Source organism: Anomalospiza imberbis, chromosome 1, assembly GCF_031753505.1.
Source record: "Anomalospiza imberbis isolate Cuckoo-Finch-1a 21T00152 chromosome 1, ASM3175350v1, whole genome shotgun sequence".
NCBI lineage: Eukaryota > Metazoa > Chordata > Aves > Passeriformes > Viduidae > Anomalospiza > Anomalospiza imberbis.
Window position 1 is genome coordinate 33,579,663 of NC_089681.1, and position 22,142 is coordinate 33,601,804.

Below are 22,142 nucleotides of genomic sequence, written 5' to 3' on the forward strand. Positions count from 1 at the left end.
TCCAGTCCTCTGATTCTCGGATTTCCTACTATTTTGCCAGTAACACCAGCCTCTAGATCACCCATGTGCTGCCTTTTAATGGAGTGAATTCCCTCCTCTTTTGCACCATATGCTACAATTTATATGACTAGGACATGATGTAGAAAGAATAAAAAAATAATACCATGATTATTTGCAGTCAGTCACCCAAAAAAAAAAAAAAAAAAAAAAGCACATAGCAGTGCAACCTTGGGGCATTTTAGCTACCTTTGAATAAAATAGCTAGACTTCCCAGGAGCAGGTTAGATGTGGTGGCAGGAGTTCTGTACAGACTAATGTGCAGTGCTTCCTAGCTAGCCTGTGAGAACCTCAGAAGGTATTTTAAAGCCATCTCAGGTATTTCTACAGTATCCTGTGATCTGTGGCCTAAGTTTGCTCTCAGTAAGAAGTTCATGATGTGGGGAAGGAGGAAAAAAAAAAAAAAAAAAAAAAAAGCCCAGGAAGAATTGTAATTCAATTCTGCACATTTGTGGTGTTATTTCTCAGTTCCTCATCCTTCATGGTAGCTGCTCACCCTGCCTCTCCTCTCTCATTGCACATTTCCTAACGAAGACACTGATTTTGAGTAAATACTTGTTGTAAATACTGTTGTGATTTATTTACTGTTCAAGATGGTAGTAAAGTGAAACCAGACACCCTGTTCTTAATTATTACCCAAGTTTTACCCTAATCAAGAGTTTAGGATTTGAGAATATAGTTGCAATAATTTCCACATTTCAGTCAGAAAATTATTTTAATTCTGAGAGATTTTAGACAGAGAAGCTGACAAAAAAGAATACCAGTGAAAATCAATATATTTAAGAAAAACAAGCAGGTCAGTAATTATGTTAGTGTATGGTGAACTTAATTTTTCTCCCATCTTTATTTCTTTAATTTTGCACTGAATTTAAATGTAAATTCATATGTAGATTTCTCTTGTCATACTCTAGAGAAGTTATTCTCAATTATTTGGGAAGTTGGGAGTAAAATAAATTCCCAATCCTATGTATATATCTTGCCAGTTAACTTATATAGAGTTATTCAGTGTTCAGGTTTTGAATATAACAAAGAAAAGGTGTATGGGGAATTGGTACAGCCACAAAGTAACTTTTCGATTGTATGCTTTTAATCAAGTCGTAAAGAGACTAGAAATACAGCTGTGCTGAAAGAAATACTGGTTATGACTACATAAACCCCCATCTTCAGCACTCCTGGCTCTCCTGTTGTCCCTGCTGTCAGCACTGATCACAGGGTGCCCAGGGAGGAATCCCCGTTGCCCAAGGTACGGAATGATACGTCCCGATGCGGGGCTTTTGAAGGGTGCCAGTGCCACTCTGGGCCCCCCAAAAGCAAGGCAGCTAGCCCTGGGAAGCCTGCACAGTCCCCTTCCAGCAGGTTTGTGAGCTTCCTTTCCTCCCCATCACGCCTGTTGCCAGACACATCGGAGGCCGCTGCGGGTGCGACAGTGACGCTGGGGGCCGCCCGGCTTGGCCAACAGCAGGCGAGCAGCGAGCTGTACTGTGGGTTTGTGTGTTCTTTGTTGCAGCCAGGCAGTGAGTTGGATAACTTGGAAGAGATTCTGGATGACCTGCAGAACAGCCAGTTACCACAGCTTTTCCCAGATAGCCGCCCAGGCGTGCCAGCGGGCTCGGTCGACAAGCAAGCCATCATCAATGACCTCATGCAGCTCACCAGTGACAGCAGCCCCGGTACGGCAGTGGCCACCCAGAAACCAGCAATGAGGATTTCACAGAGCAGTGAGTGCACCCCGCCCTGCACACGCGTACACCGAGCTCGGGAGCCCCCAGTGCGGGCTCCTGGTGCCCCCCGTCAGGCAGGGAGGAGCTGGGCAGCTCCCAGTCCTGGGCTGCTGTTGTGTGGTGACAGAGCGCCATCTGCGGTCGTCCCCGCTCCAAACATCCCGGAGCTGTGTCTGGCTCACGCACCCTGGAAGTCTGTGTCCCCGGAGATGTTTTCAGGGGTACCCTCAAATCAAACATCCCCTCCTGCGCTGATAGGTGACGCTGCTGTTGTGAGGGTGTTGGCATGGAGAGCGCGTGCGTTTTCTTAGGATGCAGGTCACTCCTTTCCGGCAGCTCTTGCAGCAAAGCTTTTCTAAGCATGAAGGAGAGTCTTCTTCTAAAACCACAAGATTAATAGAAGGACAGAAGATTAAGAATGCCCAACTTTAATTTGAGATTGTGGCTTTTAGTTGAGTCACTTCCAGCTGACAGCTTTCCTTAACCTTATTAATCAGCTTACAAATCGGCATTGAAATGTTGGTTTGCCATCATAATATAATGGAAAGCAAGGAAGACAGGAGTCTTATCAAGTACTAAGGTTGAATTAAATAGCATAAAAAAACACTGCTTCATTTTTTGCTCCTGTTGGCTAGGATGGCCACATCTATTTACTTTGTTAGATGTGTTCTAGGTTTTTTTCTTATGAAACATAGGGTTTAGATAATATTTTTAACCATTCTGATAATAATAAATTAACACTGAGCCACTTTCAAATTCACTCAAATTACTTAGAAATGTTTAGATAAATACTAATAGTCTATCAATAAATACTAGTGTGTAGATGCATATTAAGGCCATTTCAGATTCTTAAATTATCACTTGTTATCCATGTTGCTCAGAGAAGGATGCTTGGGTTTTATGCACTTGCTTTTGTGAGTATAGAGGTACTAACAGCAGCACCTCAAAAGTGAGAAGGGAATCTCTGTGCATGTGAAGTCTTCAGCATATTCTTCCAGCAAGGTCTGTTTGTTCCTTCCAGCCTTTCGGCTTTCTAGGGGTAGCCTAGCTTTAAATCTGCTTTCAAAGCTACTGGCAGTGTGACTGTAAATGAGAGTGGCTTCATGGTAAAAACAGCATCCTGTTTCCCATCTAAATTAAAACCCTAAAATATTTTCCCCCAGCTCAGTCTTGTGTCTGTGCCTGATTCCCCTAGGAACTTGTGCCTTGTGTACAATAGAAGACTATACAGAAAACAGGTCCACAGAAGAAGTGAGGGGCTTCTCATGTGTTCACAAAAAAGCAGTGTAGAATGCATGTCAAATCATATACAATTCCAGAAAAGATTTGGGGTTTTTTAAGTTGCTTTTTCTGATGAAATAACCAACTTTAATTTTACAGGTTTTAATGAATTACATTTATTTTCAACAGACAGATATTTTTGTCTGCTGAAAAATAGAAAGACTGCTAGATCTGCCAAATTGCTAGAGTCTGTTACATGGGGGATAGGGAGCCTCCTTCAGTCCCACTCTGACAAAGAGTAGAATAAGCAGGAGGTGATGTGATCTAAGCACCATCACAGCTCATCAACTGTGTTGTTATTTTGTGCCACATTTCCAGGAATCCTTTTTGTAGTATTAGTTGGTGCTGGCAAAGCTGCACATAAAATAACTCATTTATCTATGTGACGTGTCAAACTTCTGGAGCAAACTGTTCCGAAACTGTCACTGAAGTTTAATTTTGCTTCAGTCCTTAGACTTTGTGATGCCCCTAATCTTAAGAAAGTAATTTTTGCTTCATAAGTAAGTTTTTTTTTGCTTGGTTGAACAGGGAGACAAGATAAAACTTAAATCTCATGGTTAGGAATTAGGTGTATGTGATATGATATATTTTCTGTACACACATATAAGCAAATAGACCTGGCAGAGAACTTACATTAAAAAAAAAATACAATGAGTTCCTATAGTCTGATTTTATAAAATACAAGTCAGAGACCTCTGTTGTGAGATATTTCTGTGCATTTTAACAAACTTACTAAACTTCATCCAAGTTTTTAGATTCAAAAGTGACATTACTTCGATCTAAAATAAGAAAGTATTAATTTAACTTCTCAGTAATGTGATAAACACAAAAATGCAGAAGTCTGTGTAAGGATGCTGTTACATCAGAGCCTCTTCTAGGGGAAGCTATCAGAAAGTATTGCAAATAATATTTTCACAAAAAATTTTCATTTACTTGCATGTATTTTATGGGTATGATTGGAAATTGAATCAAAGCTACAAGGTCAGTGTTTGATTCATGTTTGAGAACTAGTTGAGCACACAGGATGCTTTCATGCATTGGAACATTGCCCAAAGACCAGCTGAGCCAGATGCTTGCCAGTCACAGTCTGGAACTCACTTTGCTGAGGCAGTCTGCCGTTTTATTTGCAGAGGCTGATATTAAAAGCACAACCCAGAAGAAAGTTGTTACATAAAGGTGGCAGTAACTATCAAGGATGGTTCTTTTTTACCAGAATATTATGGTGACACAGCTCTGTTTCTGGACTGATTTTTTGTTGTTGCTGAATCACAGAAGTATTTCTTTTTATTAATGACAAAAAATATAAAAACCAAAAAATTAAGATAGACATGTTGCAATGGGGCTGTGGGATCCAATATAGAGTCAGTCTGTCCTTCATTTTGACAACTTCTTGAGGGGTACAGCTTATGATGGAAAACTTTCCCAACTGAGATAATTCCTAACAGTCTGCCTCAGGATGGCATCTGCATGCAATTGCAGTCCTACTAGGTATAAGGTTAATGGGCAGTAGTATGAACATCACATAGTGGTGTATTTTTCTGTAGTGGCTCTTCTGTCAGTTAAATTACATAATTTAAAGTTTTTTTAAATATACGTCATATCTGGTTTGTGTTTAGTGTCAGAATGTTCCATTTTGAAATTTATATTTAAATGTCAAGCAGGGATGTTTCTCAGACAGATATGGAGTGAGTAAATTATGCAACATTAAATAGCTGAGCCCAAGAGTTCTTTGCTTCTTTTCCTTTTTTTTTTTTTGGTTTTTTTTTTTTTTGTTTTTTTTTTTACCTAGTGAAGTTTCCATTCTTGTAACTTTGCTTTTTTTCTTTGCTCCTCCTGTCTAGCTTTTAATAACCCACGAGCAGGGCAACTGGGCAGGTTATTACCAAACCAGAATTTACCACTTGACATAACGCTGCAGAACCCAACAGGTGCAGGAACTTTCCCACCCATAAGAACGAGTAGCCCCTACTCAGTGATACCTCAGCCAGGACTGATGGGCAGGAATGAAGGGATGATAGGAAGTCAAGGAACTTTAGGCAACAGCAGCGCAGGTAAGATGATTTTCCTTTTTTTTTTTTTCATATATACTTGAGTAACAGGCTATAGCATGTGCAGCTTAACATTGGAGTTAATACCAGTGCAGATTATTACTCTCCATGAAGTCTGGAAGCAATTGTGTTTTGTGGGATGTTATGTGTTGGCATATTTATTTTGAATTTCTGCATCTGCATATTTTTAGTCCTGCCTTTTATGCACTGCTTTTTACCAACCTATAAAGATGGGTCTTTCAAAATGAAATCATGGGCAATACTGTTGCCCTTATGACATTGGCTTTGCCCTCAATTATTCTTTATTTAATAGCCTTAGCTCCTTTTTGAGAACCATCAGATGTTGCAATTAACAACATGTTCACCTAATAATGAACAAACATATAGACTGTTTGACAAGAAAAGTCTGATTGATGGATTTATTTCAACTAGTGCATAATCTGAGATTGTGCAAGTGTGCAGCAGCCACTGTATGAGCTCTGAGTAAATAAATGGGCATTGTAAATCCTCTCAGCTGGCTATTTGGTGTCAAATTTGTATATTTAGTTGGCATCAGTATTAAAAGAGATATGCAGCCAAAGGCTGGAAGATTTTATATAAGCAGTTTAGAGATCGACCTGTATTCTTTCAGGTGTCCTCTTTCTTTCATGTTCTGTATACATATTAGAGAATTTTATTCATCTTATGTATACAAGTTAGAGAATATTATTGTGTCCCTAACTTGCTCTAGCACAGCACATCTTTCAGCTGATAAAATATGTACACAAATGGACCGAACCTGGGGATGTAACACTAAAGCAAATTTTTTACAGCACCTGAAACAAAGACCCTCTTCAGAGGGTTTTTTCTGGTTATATGTCACCAAATATTTGAACTGATAAGTAATAATTTTTTTGTGTGGCTTTTAGTATTCGTTTAGGGATGTTGCATAATGCAACTGAAAAGACCAATCTGAACCAGTAGTCCAAACTCAAATCATTGTTTTATCTACTCTCTTGACTCATATAAAATTGAAATGCATAAATACTGTGTCTGCCATCTTTGGGGCTTGGGGGTTTTTGTGCTGGGTTTTGCTTGAGGCTTTTTGGCTACTGTCAGAGTGTAGTATTTGATATATTCCAAGTGTAAATAAAACGTATCAGTTGTTTACAGTAGATGTGGGAGGACTTCCCCTATAATAACGGTAATGAACTTCAGCATCTATCGGAAAGTTCCTGTGAGTAATTTCCCTGCACTGTACATCGGTCTGAGATTATCTGGGTGAGCCTTGAAGCTCTGAAGGCTCTGGGTTCCAAGTGAAAGAAGTGGCCAAAAGATGTTTGCAGAACACAGATTGATACTCAATCCTTCTAATTTGTAAGTGTGTTTAGTGTTAACATGTTGTTACTCAAGTCCCCATTCTCACTTAGCACTTGGAAAGTAAAGCACTGACACACATCAGCAAACGTGATTCATTTCCTGAGGAAGGAAGTTCAGGCTATCCACACACCCTCAGCACCTGTTGCAGACTGCATGTGGGAACACTTACCCTGAGCAGCATTTCGGAAATGATAAAAGGGTCTTCCTCTTGTAAGATGTATCACAGTCTCCAATCCCTCGACTAAGCGGCATAAGGCATCGTTCTGCAGCTTTGCACATCTGGATGAGCAGTTGTGGTACAGTGTGCTTTGAGTGAAACTACTGCATTGGTATTGCTGAAAATGCAGCTTCCTCAGGCAGCAGTAGTGTTAAAGCTGTTCTGATCATGTGCTGGTACCTGAGTGTGTTTGGCTTTTGTGCAGGAATGATTGGTGGCAATGCCCCTCGGCCTGCCATGGCATCTGGAGACTGGGGCAGCCAGGCTCCCGCGGTGAGGGTGACCTGCGCGCCCACGGCTGGCACCATGAACCGGCCGGTGCAAGCAGGCATGATCCGCAACCCCACGGCCAGCATCCCCTTGAGACCCAGCAACCAGCCTGGCCCAAGGCAGATGCTTCCATCTCAGGTCATGAATATGGGTAAGTCCATGTGGAGCTGTTCTTTTTGGCACACGCTGGATTGTTAAAGATGAAGCAGGAGAAAAAAAAGAAAGTAAGAAATCCTCAGTTCATTTACAGATTCAGTAAGAACCATATTTCACTGGTGAAATATTCCTGTTATTTCACAGTGAAATTTTCCTGTGGACATGAGAAAGAAGGTGTCTAAAATGCTGAATTTTAACGCGTGTTTTGAGATGGACAGTTCCTGCTACTTTGTAGCTCCATGGTTGTGTGGCCAAAGAGAGAGGACATGAGGTTGCCTTGGTTCACTAAAGACTGTGGAGTTTTTTGAGACCAAATGCTGTGGAATGATAATTGTTCCTGGTCACCTTTAAAGCAAGTGCATTATAATACTGACTTTATGTAGAGTCTTTTTCTTATGCTTGTCTTACTCATTTTTGCATCTACGATGTTGTATCTGCTATTTTATAATTTTGAACTATCAGACTACTCATGTTTTCTCAAAATTTAAAAGGAAATTTTAACAAAAGAATAATGATGCTTTTAAGTGCAATGTTGCTGAAGTCTTAATGCTTCTGTTTGCTTTTACCATAACATAGGTAACTAATTTGAAAGAACTAACATGCAAGTAGCTTCTCTTCAGAAAAGTTACGTGGTTATTTTTTCTTAATTAGGGCCATCTGAATTGGAAATGAACATAGGAGGACCTCAGTATAGCCAACAGCAGGCACCTCCAAATCAGACTGCACCATGGCCAGACAGCATCTTGCCTATAGAACAGGCAACTTTTGGTAATCAGAACAGGTGAGTCTTGGTGTCACATCAGAACACAGAGATTTTGCAGGCCTGTAATTTACACACCTCATGAAAACGAAGTTCTACATAAAACATTCACCAAATGTACATCAGTTTAATTTTTGTATTATTTTGTGCTCATGAAATGTATGTGTGTTTCGGTAATATTTATAAACACTGTCTTTGCCATGAATGTGTTGAGTGAATTGAAAGTTCTGTATCACAGTGAATGCTGCCAGCACTTGAGGTATAGTTGCACCATTTTTCACCTCTGGAGCATTAATGTGGGCATGATTCCATGTGGTTTTGCTGTTCTTATTGTTAACAATTACACTTAACACTAAATGTGGAAGAGTGCCCGTAATACTAGCCATGACTGTGTAGTCATAATATCTGTCCCTTCCTGCAGCAGGGTAGCATTTTAAGTGATGTAGGACATGGTTAATTATGTTTTGTTTGGGTTTTTTTAATTGACCTAAATTCTGTAAAAGAGGAGGAAGGAAAGATGAAGTGAAAGGAAGGCTGCCTCTTCCCTGAAGTTAGCTCCTCCTCAGGTAATCAGAACTGCAGTTTGGTCACAACTCATTAACTCATATGTAATGTATTAATAACTTCATTCATTATCAAGACTTTTAAATGATGGCACGACTGTTGTAAGCAGCTTACACGTCTTAAAAAAGAGCCATGTCTTCTCCAAAAGGTTTGCAGCTTACTTTAGAGAGACTTTGCATATATGGAATGTCTAAGGAATGCAAAATGGATAAGCAAGTGCAAAATGTTGAAATATTTTCATTTGTGTAAGTAGTAAATCGAGGGATCACTGAAAAGAAAATTACGTGGATACATTTGGAAAAAAAGCATGTTTGAAAAAAATTGTTAATCTTCTCTTAGTTTTCATTAGGATTCCTGAAAATATTATCCATAAATATATGTGGCATTTACTTTCTTGTATTCTATGCTTTCCGAGATGTTTCCTAGTGTATCCCTCAGTTAGCATATCCATATGCAAAATGCACTGTTTGTATAATTGAATTATTCACTTTAAAAACTACACCTTAAAAGAAAGTACAGGGTCATGTCTGGTCAGCAAGCCAGGCAGTTAATTATTCCATTTTTTTACATTTGCATTTGTCATAATTTCTTTATAGTGGAACAATTTCCTTATTTCCTTATAGTTAATTTCCTTATAGCTGAAGATGGTGAAAAGAATTCCCATTGCATTGCATCTGAAAGTAACAATATTTTGATCATTTACACCCCAACCAGAGACAATTAATTGGTTGATGCTGCCATTTCTTGCTTTATTAATCCCCAAGATTGCTATTTTTATAATCTGATGGTTGGCATATATTAAATGAGTAAAATTAATTCTTAAATTAAAATTGTCAGTGGGGTATATAAAAGAAATTGAGAAATTGTAAGTAATTGCCATTTTTTAATATACACAATTTGACAAATATTTCAGTCTTCTTTATCATGTGTGTTCACATTCATTTGCAGTTTCAGAGAGGGTTTTTTGCTAGCCTCATCAATTGTTTTTCCATATAATGGATCCCTTCTTAGAAGTTATCTTTAGAGTTAGTAAGCAGTTTGAATCAAAGGATTTTTTTTCTCTTTCCTCTTAGCTGATTTATAATTTCATCTACGAGAGTTAGAGAAATTTCTCTTTATATGAGTTTGATTAATACTTTGCAATGTTTTAAAGGTGTGCTATATATCCTTCCTATTTTTTTAACTGTCTGGGATCCAATTAAAAAGAATATATTTTTATTAGTTTTCCTGCCTGCCATCCTTTGAGTTCATTCAGTGTGCAGCCTGACGATGCAGCTCTCCCGCTTAGCTTTGACATAGAGATTAGACTTCCATGGCAACCATATATCTCATTATGGAAACTAAATACACAAACATGTTTCTTTGTTTTTTCTAAACAGACATGTAAAAAGGGTTCACATATAGTGCTTTTTCTCCCTCCATGGGTGACAGCTTTTGTTGTCTCTGAGTAATTATCTGGGATGCGATTCTTCCACGATGTGCATATTGTAGCTGCCTTTGCCTGCAGAATGCTCTGCTCTTTTTATTTTCTGTTGCAGTTTTGTGCTAGCGTGCATGAAGCAGGGCAGGTGTGTGAACTGCAGAACAAAAACATGTCATTTGGCTGCAGATAAGGTGTTATTTCAGATTTAGTTTGTTTCTCAGGAAGTTTTGTCCTTTGGGTTTATAACAAACCTTTATTCTGCCGTTGTAACTGCAAGTGTGCTTCGCATACAAATTCAGGGGTGAGGTAAGCAGGATTTATGGAGTCATCACATGCTGCCTGACAGTACCCAAATTCTTCCTGATGTCCTCCCAAGGCACATAGCGAAGTGCATAAACTGATACCCAAGTGTGCATTTGGGGTGAGCTGATGCAGTATTTTGCTGCAAGCAAAAAGGAAAATGTCCTTTTCTCCCTGCTCCCTCATGCTTCTGCCCAGCTCTTCCAGATGTTCAGCTCGTGCGAGATCAGACAATCCACGGGCCCCTCTGTGACCTCTTTGGCTTGTTTAGCCTGATAGAAAACCAGCTAAGGGGAGAGTCTGTGGTAATGAGTACTACTTGTGGTAGTATACTTGATCTGACATGAGACATTCAAAGTTACAACTAGTTTCAAAAATAGTTACAGTTATAGTTTTAAAAAGTTACAACCAGTTTTAAAAATTTTAAAAGTTATTTAGCCTTCTATCTTCAGTGACTGTATTCTATACTGACTTCTTGGTTCCTCTGTTGACCTTGTAATATGCAGGCAGCACTTGGGCTCCCTTTATTGGGCTTTCTTGCTTGTCAGAAACACCATGCTTGTAGGGTCTTGACAGGCAGTAGTCTTTCGGTGGCATAACTTCCATCCAGAATAACTTTCTAACCAAAATTGGCAGTGATTAAAATAATTTCTGTCTCTACTTGTTAGTTCAGTGTGAGTACTAATCCTCTGCTATTACTTCATGTTTTCCAGCAGCTGTTTACCAACCCTGTGTTCATGTTTTTACAGGCAACCGTTTGGCAGCTCACCAGATGATCTCTTGTGTAATCATCCTTCATCAGAGTCACCAAGTGATGAGGGTGCTCTTCTGGATCAGCTTTATATGGCATTAAGGAATTTTGATGGTTTAGAAGAAATTGACCGTGCTCTAGGAATACCTGAACTAGTGAGCCAGGTATACTGAACATGGTATTTTGCATGTATTAGATATTGCTTTTATAAAATATGTTGTCAAGGTGGAATTGAAAAAGTTGAAAACACTTCTTGCAAGCTAGGATGGTGGAAGTCCATTTAATGGCTCAGTGTCACCTGAAAACTTTCCCTCAGCCCATGGTAGTCAGAGGAACAGCTGTAGGGGGAAAAAAGGTAAGATCATGGCCAGCAACAGACTATAGGAAAGAGGAAAATAAGAGCATGAAGACGTAGGAGCAGAGGAGCAGGGTCAAGAGTTTAGTGTGATGGGGGAGCAAGATTTTGGATTAGCAAACCTGACGTGAGTAAATTCACCCATGGTTTATTCCTTAGTAGATTAATGTGTGTTAAGGGATGAGATTTATCTGAGGCAGCTGATTCCATTTCAGGCACTTAAACTGTAATTTTTTTTTCCAAATTTTGAGCATGATTGCTACACTTCATTCTATGCTTTTTCATCCATTCTTCCCCAGTTATTTTTGTTGACTTCCACGTGGTTCTTGCCTGTTTTAGTCTTATGTGGAGCAAAAAAATGTGGTAAAAATAAAACTATTTTGAGTAAAAGTTAGTTCCTGACATTTCTGGCATCAGAATTTTATTTCCAGAATTAATTTATGTCTGTGCAATGACTTAATATTCTCAGAGGAACCTGCAATACCCATTTCATTCCCCAGCACTCATCAGCATCCTAAGCATAACTTGTGAACTAGCTCTGCATTTTAGATATGAAATAGGACCAATGAAATTCTGCTTTGAACATGAGAAAGCTATCTCTAAGCCTATTTGGTGCAACACAGAAGTCAGTGAGGTGTAGAGCTGGAGATACAATTTATTGGTGAACTTCAATTTTGTGCAATGAAACTTCCATGCAATATTATATAGGTTTTGGAATGCCACCACCAAAAAATATGAATAATGGGTTATTTAAAATAAGCAGTAAATATGTTTCTATTTACTTAATAATTCATTGGAAACAGTTACAGGATCTTGCAGATAAGAGGATTGCTTCGTTTTAAAATGTGTTTTTTAAAATAGCCTTCGAACATTTTACAGCAGCTTAAAGACTTTCTTTTCGTGAGGGCACTGAAATTTAGATTAACTTCATTTTCAAGGTCAGTGTGGAATAAGCTATAAAATTATTCTGGCTAGAGCAAATATTAGGGGAGGATCTAGAATGGAATTCAGAATTGTGTTAGTTTATTTATGCTAATGGATAATCAGTTAGTGCAAAAGTGCCCTGAAAGAATTAGGCACTCTGTTCACATTAGCTTCTGTAATAGTTTCAGGCATCTTTATTTGAAGTCATTATTTTGTTTAAAGATACTGATAAAAATCTACTTATTCGTTTGTAATACCTTTGAATTTATCTCCGATTCAATGGCAAAAATACAGTAGCACCACTTCATTTACAGATTTTGATCTAGCATTTGTCATTTCGGGTTTTATTCATTAGAAGAGTAATGCATTGTCTCTATAAAGGACACAAGAAAGATTATGGAGCTTTATTTAAAGAAAAAACCAATAAAACAAAGGAAAATAGAGAGGAGGGATTTGTCTCCATGAATATATTTTAATACTCAAATATGCAATTCTGCTTATTTTTAAGTTTTATTTTGAGGTAAAGAAAGCTAATGTAATTTTCTGTTTCCAAACATTCCCATCCTAGAAAGTTGTTTTTGCAGGCTGTCTGTATTAGTCCCGTATAATCCTCTGGAAAGCCGTGTCCCACCAACTGTTCCTATTGTTGGTGTATTTCTGCAGAGCCAAGCTGTCGACCCCGAGACCTTCCCGAGCCAGGAGTCCAGCATGCTGATGGAGCAGAAGGCTCCGGTGTTCTCGCAGCAGTACGCGGCGCAGGCGCAGATGGCGCAGGGCAGCTACGCGCCCATGCAGGACCCGAGCTTCCACGCCATGGGGCAGCGCCCGGGATACGCCGCCCTGCGCATGCAGCCCCGGCCCGGCCTGCGGCCCACCGGCATCGTGCAGAACCAGCCCAACCAGCTGCGGCTCCAGCTGCAGCACCGGCTCCAGGCGCAGCAGGTACACCCCCTTCCATGCCCAGCTCTCCTAGGTGGCACATGTGGTCAGCTTGCTCCAAATAGACCGGGTCTTGCTTCATTTCACTTTTAAGCTAAAATACAACAGGAGCCACAATGAGTTTTGACAGGATAGTGCCTTGCACGTTCTCTTTTTTGATCTTCTTTTTTGGTATCTTCACATTGTTCTTTGTATAATACGATACAAGAACATGACCAGTATTTAAGCCTAGATCTCACTAAGTCTTTGAGCAAGGTTACATTGGTGCTTTTTGTTATATATAACTTTTTCTATTTGCTGTATCTTGACTCTTCTGCCAATCTAACTGCTTTTATTGCTGCCTGTTGCCTATATCCTACATCCTTTTTTTTCTCTTGGCCTTGGTCTGCTTCTGAGAATTAAGTTCTTGTTTTGTTTTTAAATACATAGGTTTGTAGTACTATCAGTGGGATATCAATGCTTATTGTATTTAACGAGGAAAGATTGTTTCTGCCTTCAGTCATCAGGATAAGGTCTAATTTGGAATAAACCTCAACAGTCCAGTCCCAAAGTAAAAAAGATCATGAGCTATGAAAGGAGCATGTTTTGTATAAACAGTGTAGTGCCTGTGTTGTTATTTTTATGCTGTATTATCTCTTTAAGAAACAGTATTGTGCGAATGGGTGTAGGATTTGAGGAGGAAAATTAGTCACTGCTTGGCTATGTAGAACTAGGTCTACAGACCAGCTGATCAGGGAAGTAAATCTGTATGACTCTGTATGTAACACTTCTTTTTTTCCCTTTCCTTCTAAAAACTTTTGGATTTTGGTGTTGGGGTGGTTTGGTTTTTTTTTCTCTTTAGAATCGGCAGCCACTGATAAATCAGATCAGCAGCGTCTCCAATATGAATCTGTCTTTGAGAACTGGAGTGCCAACACAGGTGAGAAAAATAATACCTTTTAAAAAAGAAAGTCACTTCCATTTTTGCTTTCTTGCCCCAGTATAATGCAATAGTAATGCTATGTGGCCAGTACAATTTCAATACAAATATTGTAATCTGTGTGACAGGGAGCATTTTGCTCTTTCATTTCTGAGAGTCATTCCCATTTTTACATGGGATGGATGATTGTTTAATAAAGATTTTATATAACTGCATTTTTAACCATGCTTCTCATTTCCTAAAGATGTGTGTTTTTAATGAGCTGCTCCATTTGCAAATACAAATCGCTGCAAATACAAATCACTATATACAAGTCTTATACACTGGTATTATTATACACTGGTATACAGTGTTTAATACAAGTCTTAAACACTGGTATTATTTCAGTTACTGACTCTTGCAGTGATGGAAGTCTTTCCCAGCAGAAGCATTAGAAAGATTATTCTCTCCTGGTTTGTATTTCTGTTGAGGGGGAAAAAAGCTGGAATTAGAGATTGCTGTAGTGGAGATGCCTCTGCTGGCTGGGTTGCCTTGGAAGGGTTATTGATGGATGGGTGGCGTTGGTTTTCCCCAGGGCCCCATCAATGCGCAGATGCTGGCGCAGAGGCAGCGGGAGATCCTGAGCCAGCACCTGCGGCAGCGGCAGATGCAGCAGCAGCAGCAGCAGGTGCAGCAGCGGACGCTGATGATGCGAGGGCAAGGCTTGAGCATGACCCCCAGCATGGTGGCCACCAGTGGCATCCCGGCAACCATGAGCAACCCGCGCATCCCGCAGGCAAATGCTCAGCAGTTTCCATTTCCTCCAAACTACGGTACTGGTTCCACTCCCTCTCAGTGCATTTTGTCAGTCCTTATCTCCCCCATGTTCCCCCACAGTGCTGGGTCCGAGCCCCTGGTCCACAGGCTCTTGCCTGGCTCCCTGGGAACAGTGGAAAACATGGCAGTTTGGACCCCTTGGAGGTTCCACTTCCCTAGCTCTAGTACCAGTTACTCTCCAAGCACTGCTCTTTCCTAAGAAGCAGCAGAAGTGCAGTGTGTGTGATTGTTTATTTATAGATATATGCAGATAAATGTATGTACACACACATATGTGTGTATGTATTTACTTGATGGACTCTGAATTTTGAGTGAACTAAACAAAAACCTCTTCAATTTAAGTAATATAAATCAGTTTTAGATAAGGCATTCCATTTCTTACCCCTAACCCAATGTGTGATATAATTAATGCCGTTTCCTTTCTTTGTTTTACAAAGCTACAAACCACTTTGTTCTGGGCAATTACCTCCATTTATTGTTATATTGTTTACCTCTGGTTATTGTTATACAGTTTCTTTATTTATACCTACTGTATAAGTTACATTATAATTATATTAAATAATATGTTATGTGAAAGTTCTGTTGATAAAACAAATTATGTCCATCCAATCTACATTTGATACCTACTCTTACCAGATGATAAGACTGGTTAAACACACATTGGCAGGTATGAGCTCTTGGTTTGTTTTAACTGAATGTACAGTGGGTTAATTTCTCATTCTCTTCTTCAGGTATTAGTCAGCAGCCCGATCCAGGCTTCACAGGGGCCACCACTCCTCAGAGTCCACTGATGTCACCAAGGCTGGCTCATACTCAAAGCCCCATGATTCAGCAATCTCAGGCTAATCCTGCCTATCAGTCCTCTACGGAGATGAATGGGTGGGCACAAGGGAATATGGGTGGTAACAGGTAAATCCAGAAGAAAAGCAAAATGAACACACAGAGTAATGGGGTCATTTATGATCCACATGTATCTATGGGCTCATTTTATGTGACTGTTTGCGTGTTTGTTTGTTGCTAACTATCAATCCAAAACGAGATTTATTTTCAATTTGGCTTGACAAATTGGTTTAAATTGTCTTCATACAAGGCAAAGTGAGTGCATAGCTAAAAGGCCAGCATCCACACAATGCATTGCTTTGTCTGTTTTAACTGATCAAACACTGTATGCCCTTAAGAAGCACCTGTGCTGCACAGTGAACTCCAGCCTAATGTTTGTGTGGATGCATTTCTTCTGCATAAGATTTTCATCCCACACCGCTTTCTACATGGCTGGATCAGCTAAAGCAGAGCCTCTGCATTCTGCTGCTCTGGAATGGCAGTGACTGGATTATCACCTCCCACTTTAAATTCTGGAGTGTAACCAGGCTCAGCCCATTAGCACTTGCACATGCTGGGGGTCAGCATATAGCTGTCATTCCCTGACAGCATTGCAGCAATACCTCACGCATGCAGTCACCTTTACAGCCAAGGCCCCTGCCCCAGTGGGTGTAGCTCTAATAATCAGTCTGTCCAAATCAAATGGGTTGGATGTTGAACACTATCACTAGGCAGCAATGAGCTTCCAGATGGCAGTGATCTGAGCTTTTCCTTGGAAAATGGGAGTAGCTGTCAGGTACAGCCTGTATCAGTTGGCAGTGGGGTGCACACAGCTGTCTCTAGCACAGTGCTTTTGTCATCCTGAAGTTCTCAGGTTTACTGTCCCTAGCATAGCAACACATCTTTTTGTTGCTAGTTGACAAAGATTTAATAAACACAAAACACCAATATTTTATTGATGAGGCTAATCCAAGTAAAAATCTCCCTAAAGCAGCTGATTTATCCTCATCCTTGTCCATGCCTCATCCTCACAGTCTTCCTGAAACATCTGCAGGAGGCATAGCTGCCACTGTCATGGCTTCTGCCAAAAATGGCAGCAGGGGCAGCTCCATAAGTCCAATGGTTGGCTTTGCTAAACTGCAGCTCTACAGCAGAGGCGTGTCAAATGTACTTACACAAGCCACTGAGTATTCACAATGATCTGTAGTGTACTGTTTCAGCCATCCAGATAACAACTTAAAAATGGGGTGAGGTGGCCTGAAAAGACATGGAATTGGAAGGAAGAGAATGGTGGGATTTTCTGGGTTTGGTCCTGTGCCCAGAATGCCATTGCACTCCACCTGGTCTCAGAGTGCACAGCAATAGCCTAACAGAGTACCCAAGTGCAAGGTTGAGTGTTAACCTTGAAAGATTTCCTCCGCTGTGGGAGCAATGCTTCACAGGGAATGGGAAGTCAGCCACTGATGCACACAAACACAGCAGCCCTTCCAGTATTTCAGTCTAATGCACATCCTCTAAACAGACATATTGTCAGTAATAATTCCTTCTTTGGCTCTTGGATTTTGTTCAAAGACTAGAAAAGACTGATGTGTAAACAGTGTGTAAACATATTTTAGGAAATGTAAAGAAGTCTGTTACATAGCTTTCAACATAATGGGAAGGAAGATACTGTCCAGAAAGCATTTGGACTGAATAAAGTCCAGGGTGAGGTTTCCCACAGTTACCACTCCGTAAATTGTTCAGAAATGCCCTTAAAGAAACAGAGGCAGTAATTATCTTAGACTTTGTGTTGTTTCTTACAGTGCCACATTTTCAAAACCTGATGCTAAGACCTAGTAAATAAATTTCTGCACAATTGCATGTCTATATTTGTGAGCCCACTTGCCATAAATGTATGTACAAATCTGGTATTTGTATATGCAAATAGCCTATTTTGCAAAAAAGAAAGTTTGTTACCCTGTCTAAAATTTCAGCTCAACAGTCCTGCACTGTGCTAACACTGGAGGTTAAAGGTGTTTTCCTCTCCCTCCAAACACTACTTTAAAATACGTGCAAAGTTCCTTTAGACAGCTGATTGGCTGTTCTTGCATGTGCATAACAGATTTGTACTCTGCCATAGTTTCACACACCAAGGCATGCATTTTTGTACACAGACATGGGACCTTAAATTTTGAAAATCTACTCCTTAGACATTAATGCAGCTGAATAGTAGTTTTTCCTTTGAAGTTGGAATAAATGACAGTATATACAAATTCTAGCTTAAGATAAAATTTTAAAAGTTTCTTAGTGGCTTCAGCATTCTAAGTCTGACACATTGCTTTTTCCATTCCTTGCTGTAGCATGTTTTCACAACAGTCCCCACCACATTTTGGGCAGCAAGCAAGCACCAGCATGTACAACAATAACATGAACATCAGTGTATCCATGGCAACCAACACAAGTGGTATGAACAACATGAACCAGATGACAGGGCAGATCAGCATGACCTCAGCGACCTCTGTGCCTACATCAGGGTTGTCCTCCATGGGTCCTGAGCAGGTGAGAATCTAAGGACGTGAGATGACAAGCTAGAGGATTTGCTTTTACTTCCAGTAGTTTTTTAGGTCCACTGCATTATGTTTCTCTTACTAGTTGTATTGAGAAATGATGATTTTAAAAGGGCTTTGGTTTTAGCTCTGCACTTGAATAGCCAAGGTGACCAGTGAGGTAGAGAGAGCACTGTAGCTAGCTCCTGGACTTCCATGGGAAGCACATGCTGATGGTATCTCCTGTTCTCAGTAGGTAAGTGTCTGTAGCACAGTTGCAGTTGTTGATGTTCCCAGCGGTGGAGGCTAGAATTGGATGGCAGGCAACTGCTTCCTAGAGAGAAGAGTGAAACCTGCCTGTATGGGCAGGGTTTGAAAGATGCTTCAACTGCCACAGTATTTGTAGTCCCAAACAATAAATATTCAATCAGCTTTCAGAGTTATCCATGTGGCAACTTTACAAGCACTAAATGCACTTTTTTTGTAATGTGTTGCATATAAAATAGGTTACTGAATCAATAGGTAAGTAATCTCTTCTTTTCTGCTGAGAGGATGTTTACACACTCATTCTTATTTGATACTGCTACTTAGGATATCTGAAATAAGAAAAAATAACATTTCTGTTTGTCAACCTGCAATTAAACTCTCTCAGTACATTATTAAGTGTTTGAAAAACAAATCCTGTTAATTAAAAGGTTCATATATTTATTTCAAAGCTGACCTTCAGCTTGTTCAAAACACAGCTTGCTAAAAAACACAGGCTTGAAATTATGGACTTTTCTTAGAAATATTGGCAGGAGGGTACCTCTTGTGTCTTCAGGTAACATCTCCTGCTATGGACATCTCTTGATATAACTTTTTTTTGATACCATAATGTTCCAGTTTAAGCTGGTTATGTTGATGGTTTGTTAATGTATTACTTTTTTCCAGCCTTTGATAACAGAGTATTTACTTTTCCAATGTTGTCCTTCACCTTAAATAGCCCTTTTCTTCTCCTGTATTTTAGAAAGATTCTATCAACATTTTTTGTTAGTTTTAGGTAGATGTTTTTTTGTTTAGTTTTGGGTTTTGTGTAATCCAAAACTTGTAAGCCAAACAAGCCATGGTTTTTCAGTCTCATAGGCTTTAAACTCCCTTTGCTTTCCTGCAGCTGTTCTAGTTTAAATTGGTATTTCCTAAGCACTAGAGCCATGTGCATGACACTAGTTCTTCCCCATTTCTCTTGGAATACTCTGACAGATACAGCTGCAGATCACATTTGTCTTTTACACCTGCTACATACTGGTGACCCAAAGTAATTCTGATACTCCCAAATCTGTCACCTTCTCTGATATTCCCAGTTGCTAAGCCAAATTATAGTAGACTTTATTATTAGTTACCGAGTTAATAGAGTTGCACACATTTACTGTAGTAAAACAATAGTAAAACCAAAAAATAAAAGAAAGGGGATTTAAAGGTTATGACCTGATCTGATTTCTCAGCATACCCATGCTACACAATTTTTCCTAAGAACCTGAGTTGACAAACTGCATTGTAAAAAGAGATCTGGTTTTATTTCAAAGATTTCCATGCAGGCTACTGTTTCACCTGGCACAGCTGTCACACTGCTTTTCCTTCCTGTTAGACTACAAGATCTTGTTTCAAGATAACATTTATCTAACTTTCAGTAAGCTAAATAGGCTGAGGTTCTTTATCCATCTCAACATTTGGGTTTCAACCCATCAGTCCATTTTTTGGATCTACTTTAAACTCTGTTGTTGTAACCTCCTCCTAGAAACGTGAATGGAGTAACCAGAGACAGTGATTTAACAGTGACTGCATCAAAGCTATGTAGAGTCAAGTTCTGCTTGTAATTTCTCTTCCACTGTATGGGTTGCCTTGGTTCTTTTGGTGACAATGTCACACTGAAACCCTTACAATGGTCCCCCAAATTCTCCTCAACACATTCTACATAGATGGAATCGGTGTTCTTTGTTCCCAGAAGTATTGCCTCCCTCCTGTCTCCATCAAACTGCATTTCTTTAGATTGAGTCTGTTAAAGTGCTGTGGCTCATTTTGTGATAGCAACCTGTTTTCCTCCTGGTTTACCACCCCAGCATTGTGTCATCTGGAAGCAAATGTTTTATGCTCGGTCTAGGTCAGAGGTGGCCAGCTGACAGCTGAGGGGCCATTTCTGGGCCACAAGACTACTTTTTAGTCCTCAGGAATGTGCTGTACTGATTTGCATTTTCTTTCTTGAGAAACACAAGTAACTAAAAATGTATACTTGAATACTAAAATTGACAACTTTTTTTCCTGTTTTCAGGGCATAGTGTTTTACTTAAGTGACATCTTTATTTAGCAATTGACCTAGACTCTGCTGAACTTTTTCTTGTAACTGGTGGTTTTCAAAATGACTGTATTTTCTGTAATTCTGCTGACTGTTGCCATTTAATTCATTCTTTGGGGTTTTCTTATATTGTCATCTACACTTCTGTTTACTTATTCAGTGTCACTTCTTGTTCCACAATACATAATTTGAACTTTACATGCTTGTCTCTTTCTAACCGCAGTGAGACTAACAGTGATTCACTGTTACTCTCTGCAAATGTGTTCTATCTTTTGAAAAAAACTCAACATTATTAATATTGGATGGTTTTGGAAGTAAGATCTTACTACCTAATAATAAACAGCTGGACCGACTTACCTGGTTAGAAGCAGGTATATTACCCCTGGTACCAAACAGATTTTGTTGGCTCTCTCCTCTCTTGTTGTGGCATTATACTGTATCATACAGATACATCCAGAGCTCAGAAATAACAAGTTTGGTGTTTATCTGATCATACTTGTTTTATCTCCAACTTCTCTTGTTTACCACCTGGACTCCCAGCATCACCAAGCAAAAAGATTGTGGCCAGAATGGGCTTGGTAATTATTATATACTTAGAGGCTCTTTTATATATTTGAGGAATGAGATCTTGTCTCATTATCATCTTCTCTCTTATAATTACATTAAAATCTCTTCAGGCTGCTCTTTCTAGTGTTTCTTCTAGGAGGCTGCTGCCAGGAATGCTGAAACGCTGGCTGCCAGGCCTGCAGGGTCCTCCTGTCCAAAACAGCTTCCTCAGGCATCAAGAATGTAAACCTTCTCGGCGCTGCAATATTCAGAGATCTTACTGTGCACTTGTCCTCATATTCTTGTTTGCACAGTGGACTACTGCCATGGTTTTGCCTGTTACCTATTTTGCGTCATGAATCCGTGCTATTTACTGAGCTATCAAAGAAGCAGTTTGAAACCTATGCAAGGAAAGAGGCTTTTCACTATGTCATGTAAACCCCTATTTAGAAGTCCAGTCAGAGTAGTTGTGTATTAATCTGCACAGGGCAGTACTCCCAGGCCAAAATTATCATGGCGTTTAAGAAGAGTTATCTTGAAATGGTGTTTTGATTCTGTTCAGCATACCAAATTAAAGGAGCTCTGGAGTGGTAGTAAACTTTACTTGTTAGACACCTTGTCTATAACTTTGTTTTTTGGGAGACTATTAATTTTGCTTAATTGCAAAGGAATGGTAAAACTTATTTGTTCTTTTTTAGTCAGACTTCATATATGATAACACCACTTTACCTTTCTTCAGAAAATTGTAAAAAACTTTCCATTTCTTTGGCCTTCTCCATACTTTTCTAATTCAATATTTTGCAGTCAGAAACGTTAATGTGGAGTGTGTAACGGTCTTCTGCAGCAAATGTATTCATATAACAAAATAGTAGGGGGTTTTTTTTGTTGTTTTTTGAGTTTGGGTTGGGTTTATTTTTATATCTGATCTCATGTCAGTCAGGATTCTTGCATTGTCACTGGCAAAGAGATTCTTCAATAGAGACTTCATTGATGCCTTTTTTTGTGGCCTGGAACCACCTTCCACTTCTCTACCTGTCCTAAGTGCCATGAGGCAAATCATGCA

General features: G+C 39.5%; 1 protein-coding gene across 4 annotated transcripts in view; it reads left to right on the forward strand.

Moving 5' to 3' along the window:
• Window positions 1-22,142, forward strand: part of NCOA2 (nuclear receptor coactivator 2) — a 189,482-nt gene that overhangs the window by 158,909 nt on the left and 8,431 nt on the right. For all 4 annotated transcript variants that reach the window (XM_068186972.1, XM_068186965.1, XM_068186980.1 and 1 more), the window contains 10 exons: window positions 1,565-1,775; window positions 4,901-5,110; window positions 6,889-7,104; window positions 7,761-7,890; window positions 10,906-11,071; window positions 12,850-13,128; window positions 13,967-14,044; window positions 14,619-14,856; window positions 15,592-15,769; window positions 18,019-18,217. In XM_068186972.1, coding sequence (XP_068043073.1) covers window positions 1,565-1,775; window positions 4,901-5,110; window positions 6,889-7,104; window positions 7,761-7,890; window positions 10,906-11,071; window positions 12,850-13,128; window positions 13,967-14,044; window positions 14,619-14,856; window positions 15,592-15,769; window positions 18,019-18,217 — 1,905 coding nt within the window. The remainder of the gene's footprint in view (window positions 1-1,564; window positions 1,776-4,900; window positions 5,111-6,888; window positions 7,105-7,760; window positions 7,891-10,905; window positions 11,072-12,849; window positions 13,129-13,966; window positions 14,045-14,618; window positions 14,857-15,591; window positions 15,770-18,018; window positions 18,218-22,142) is intronic.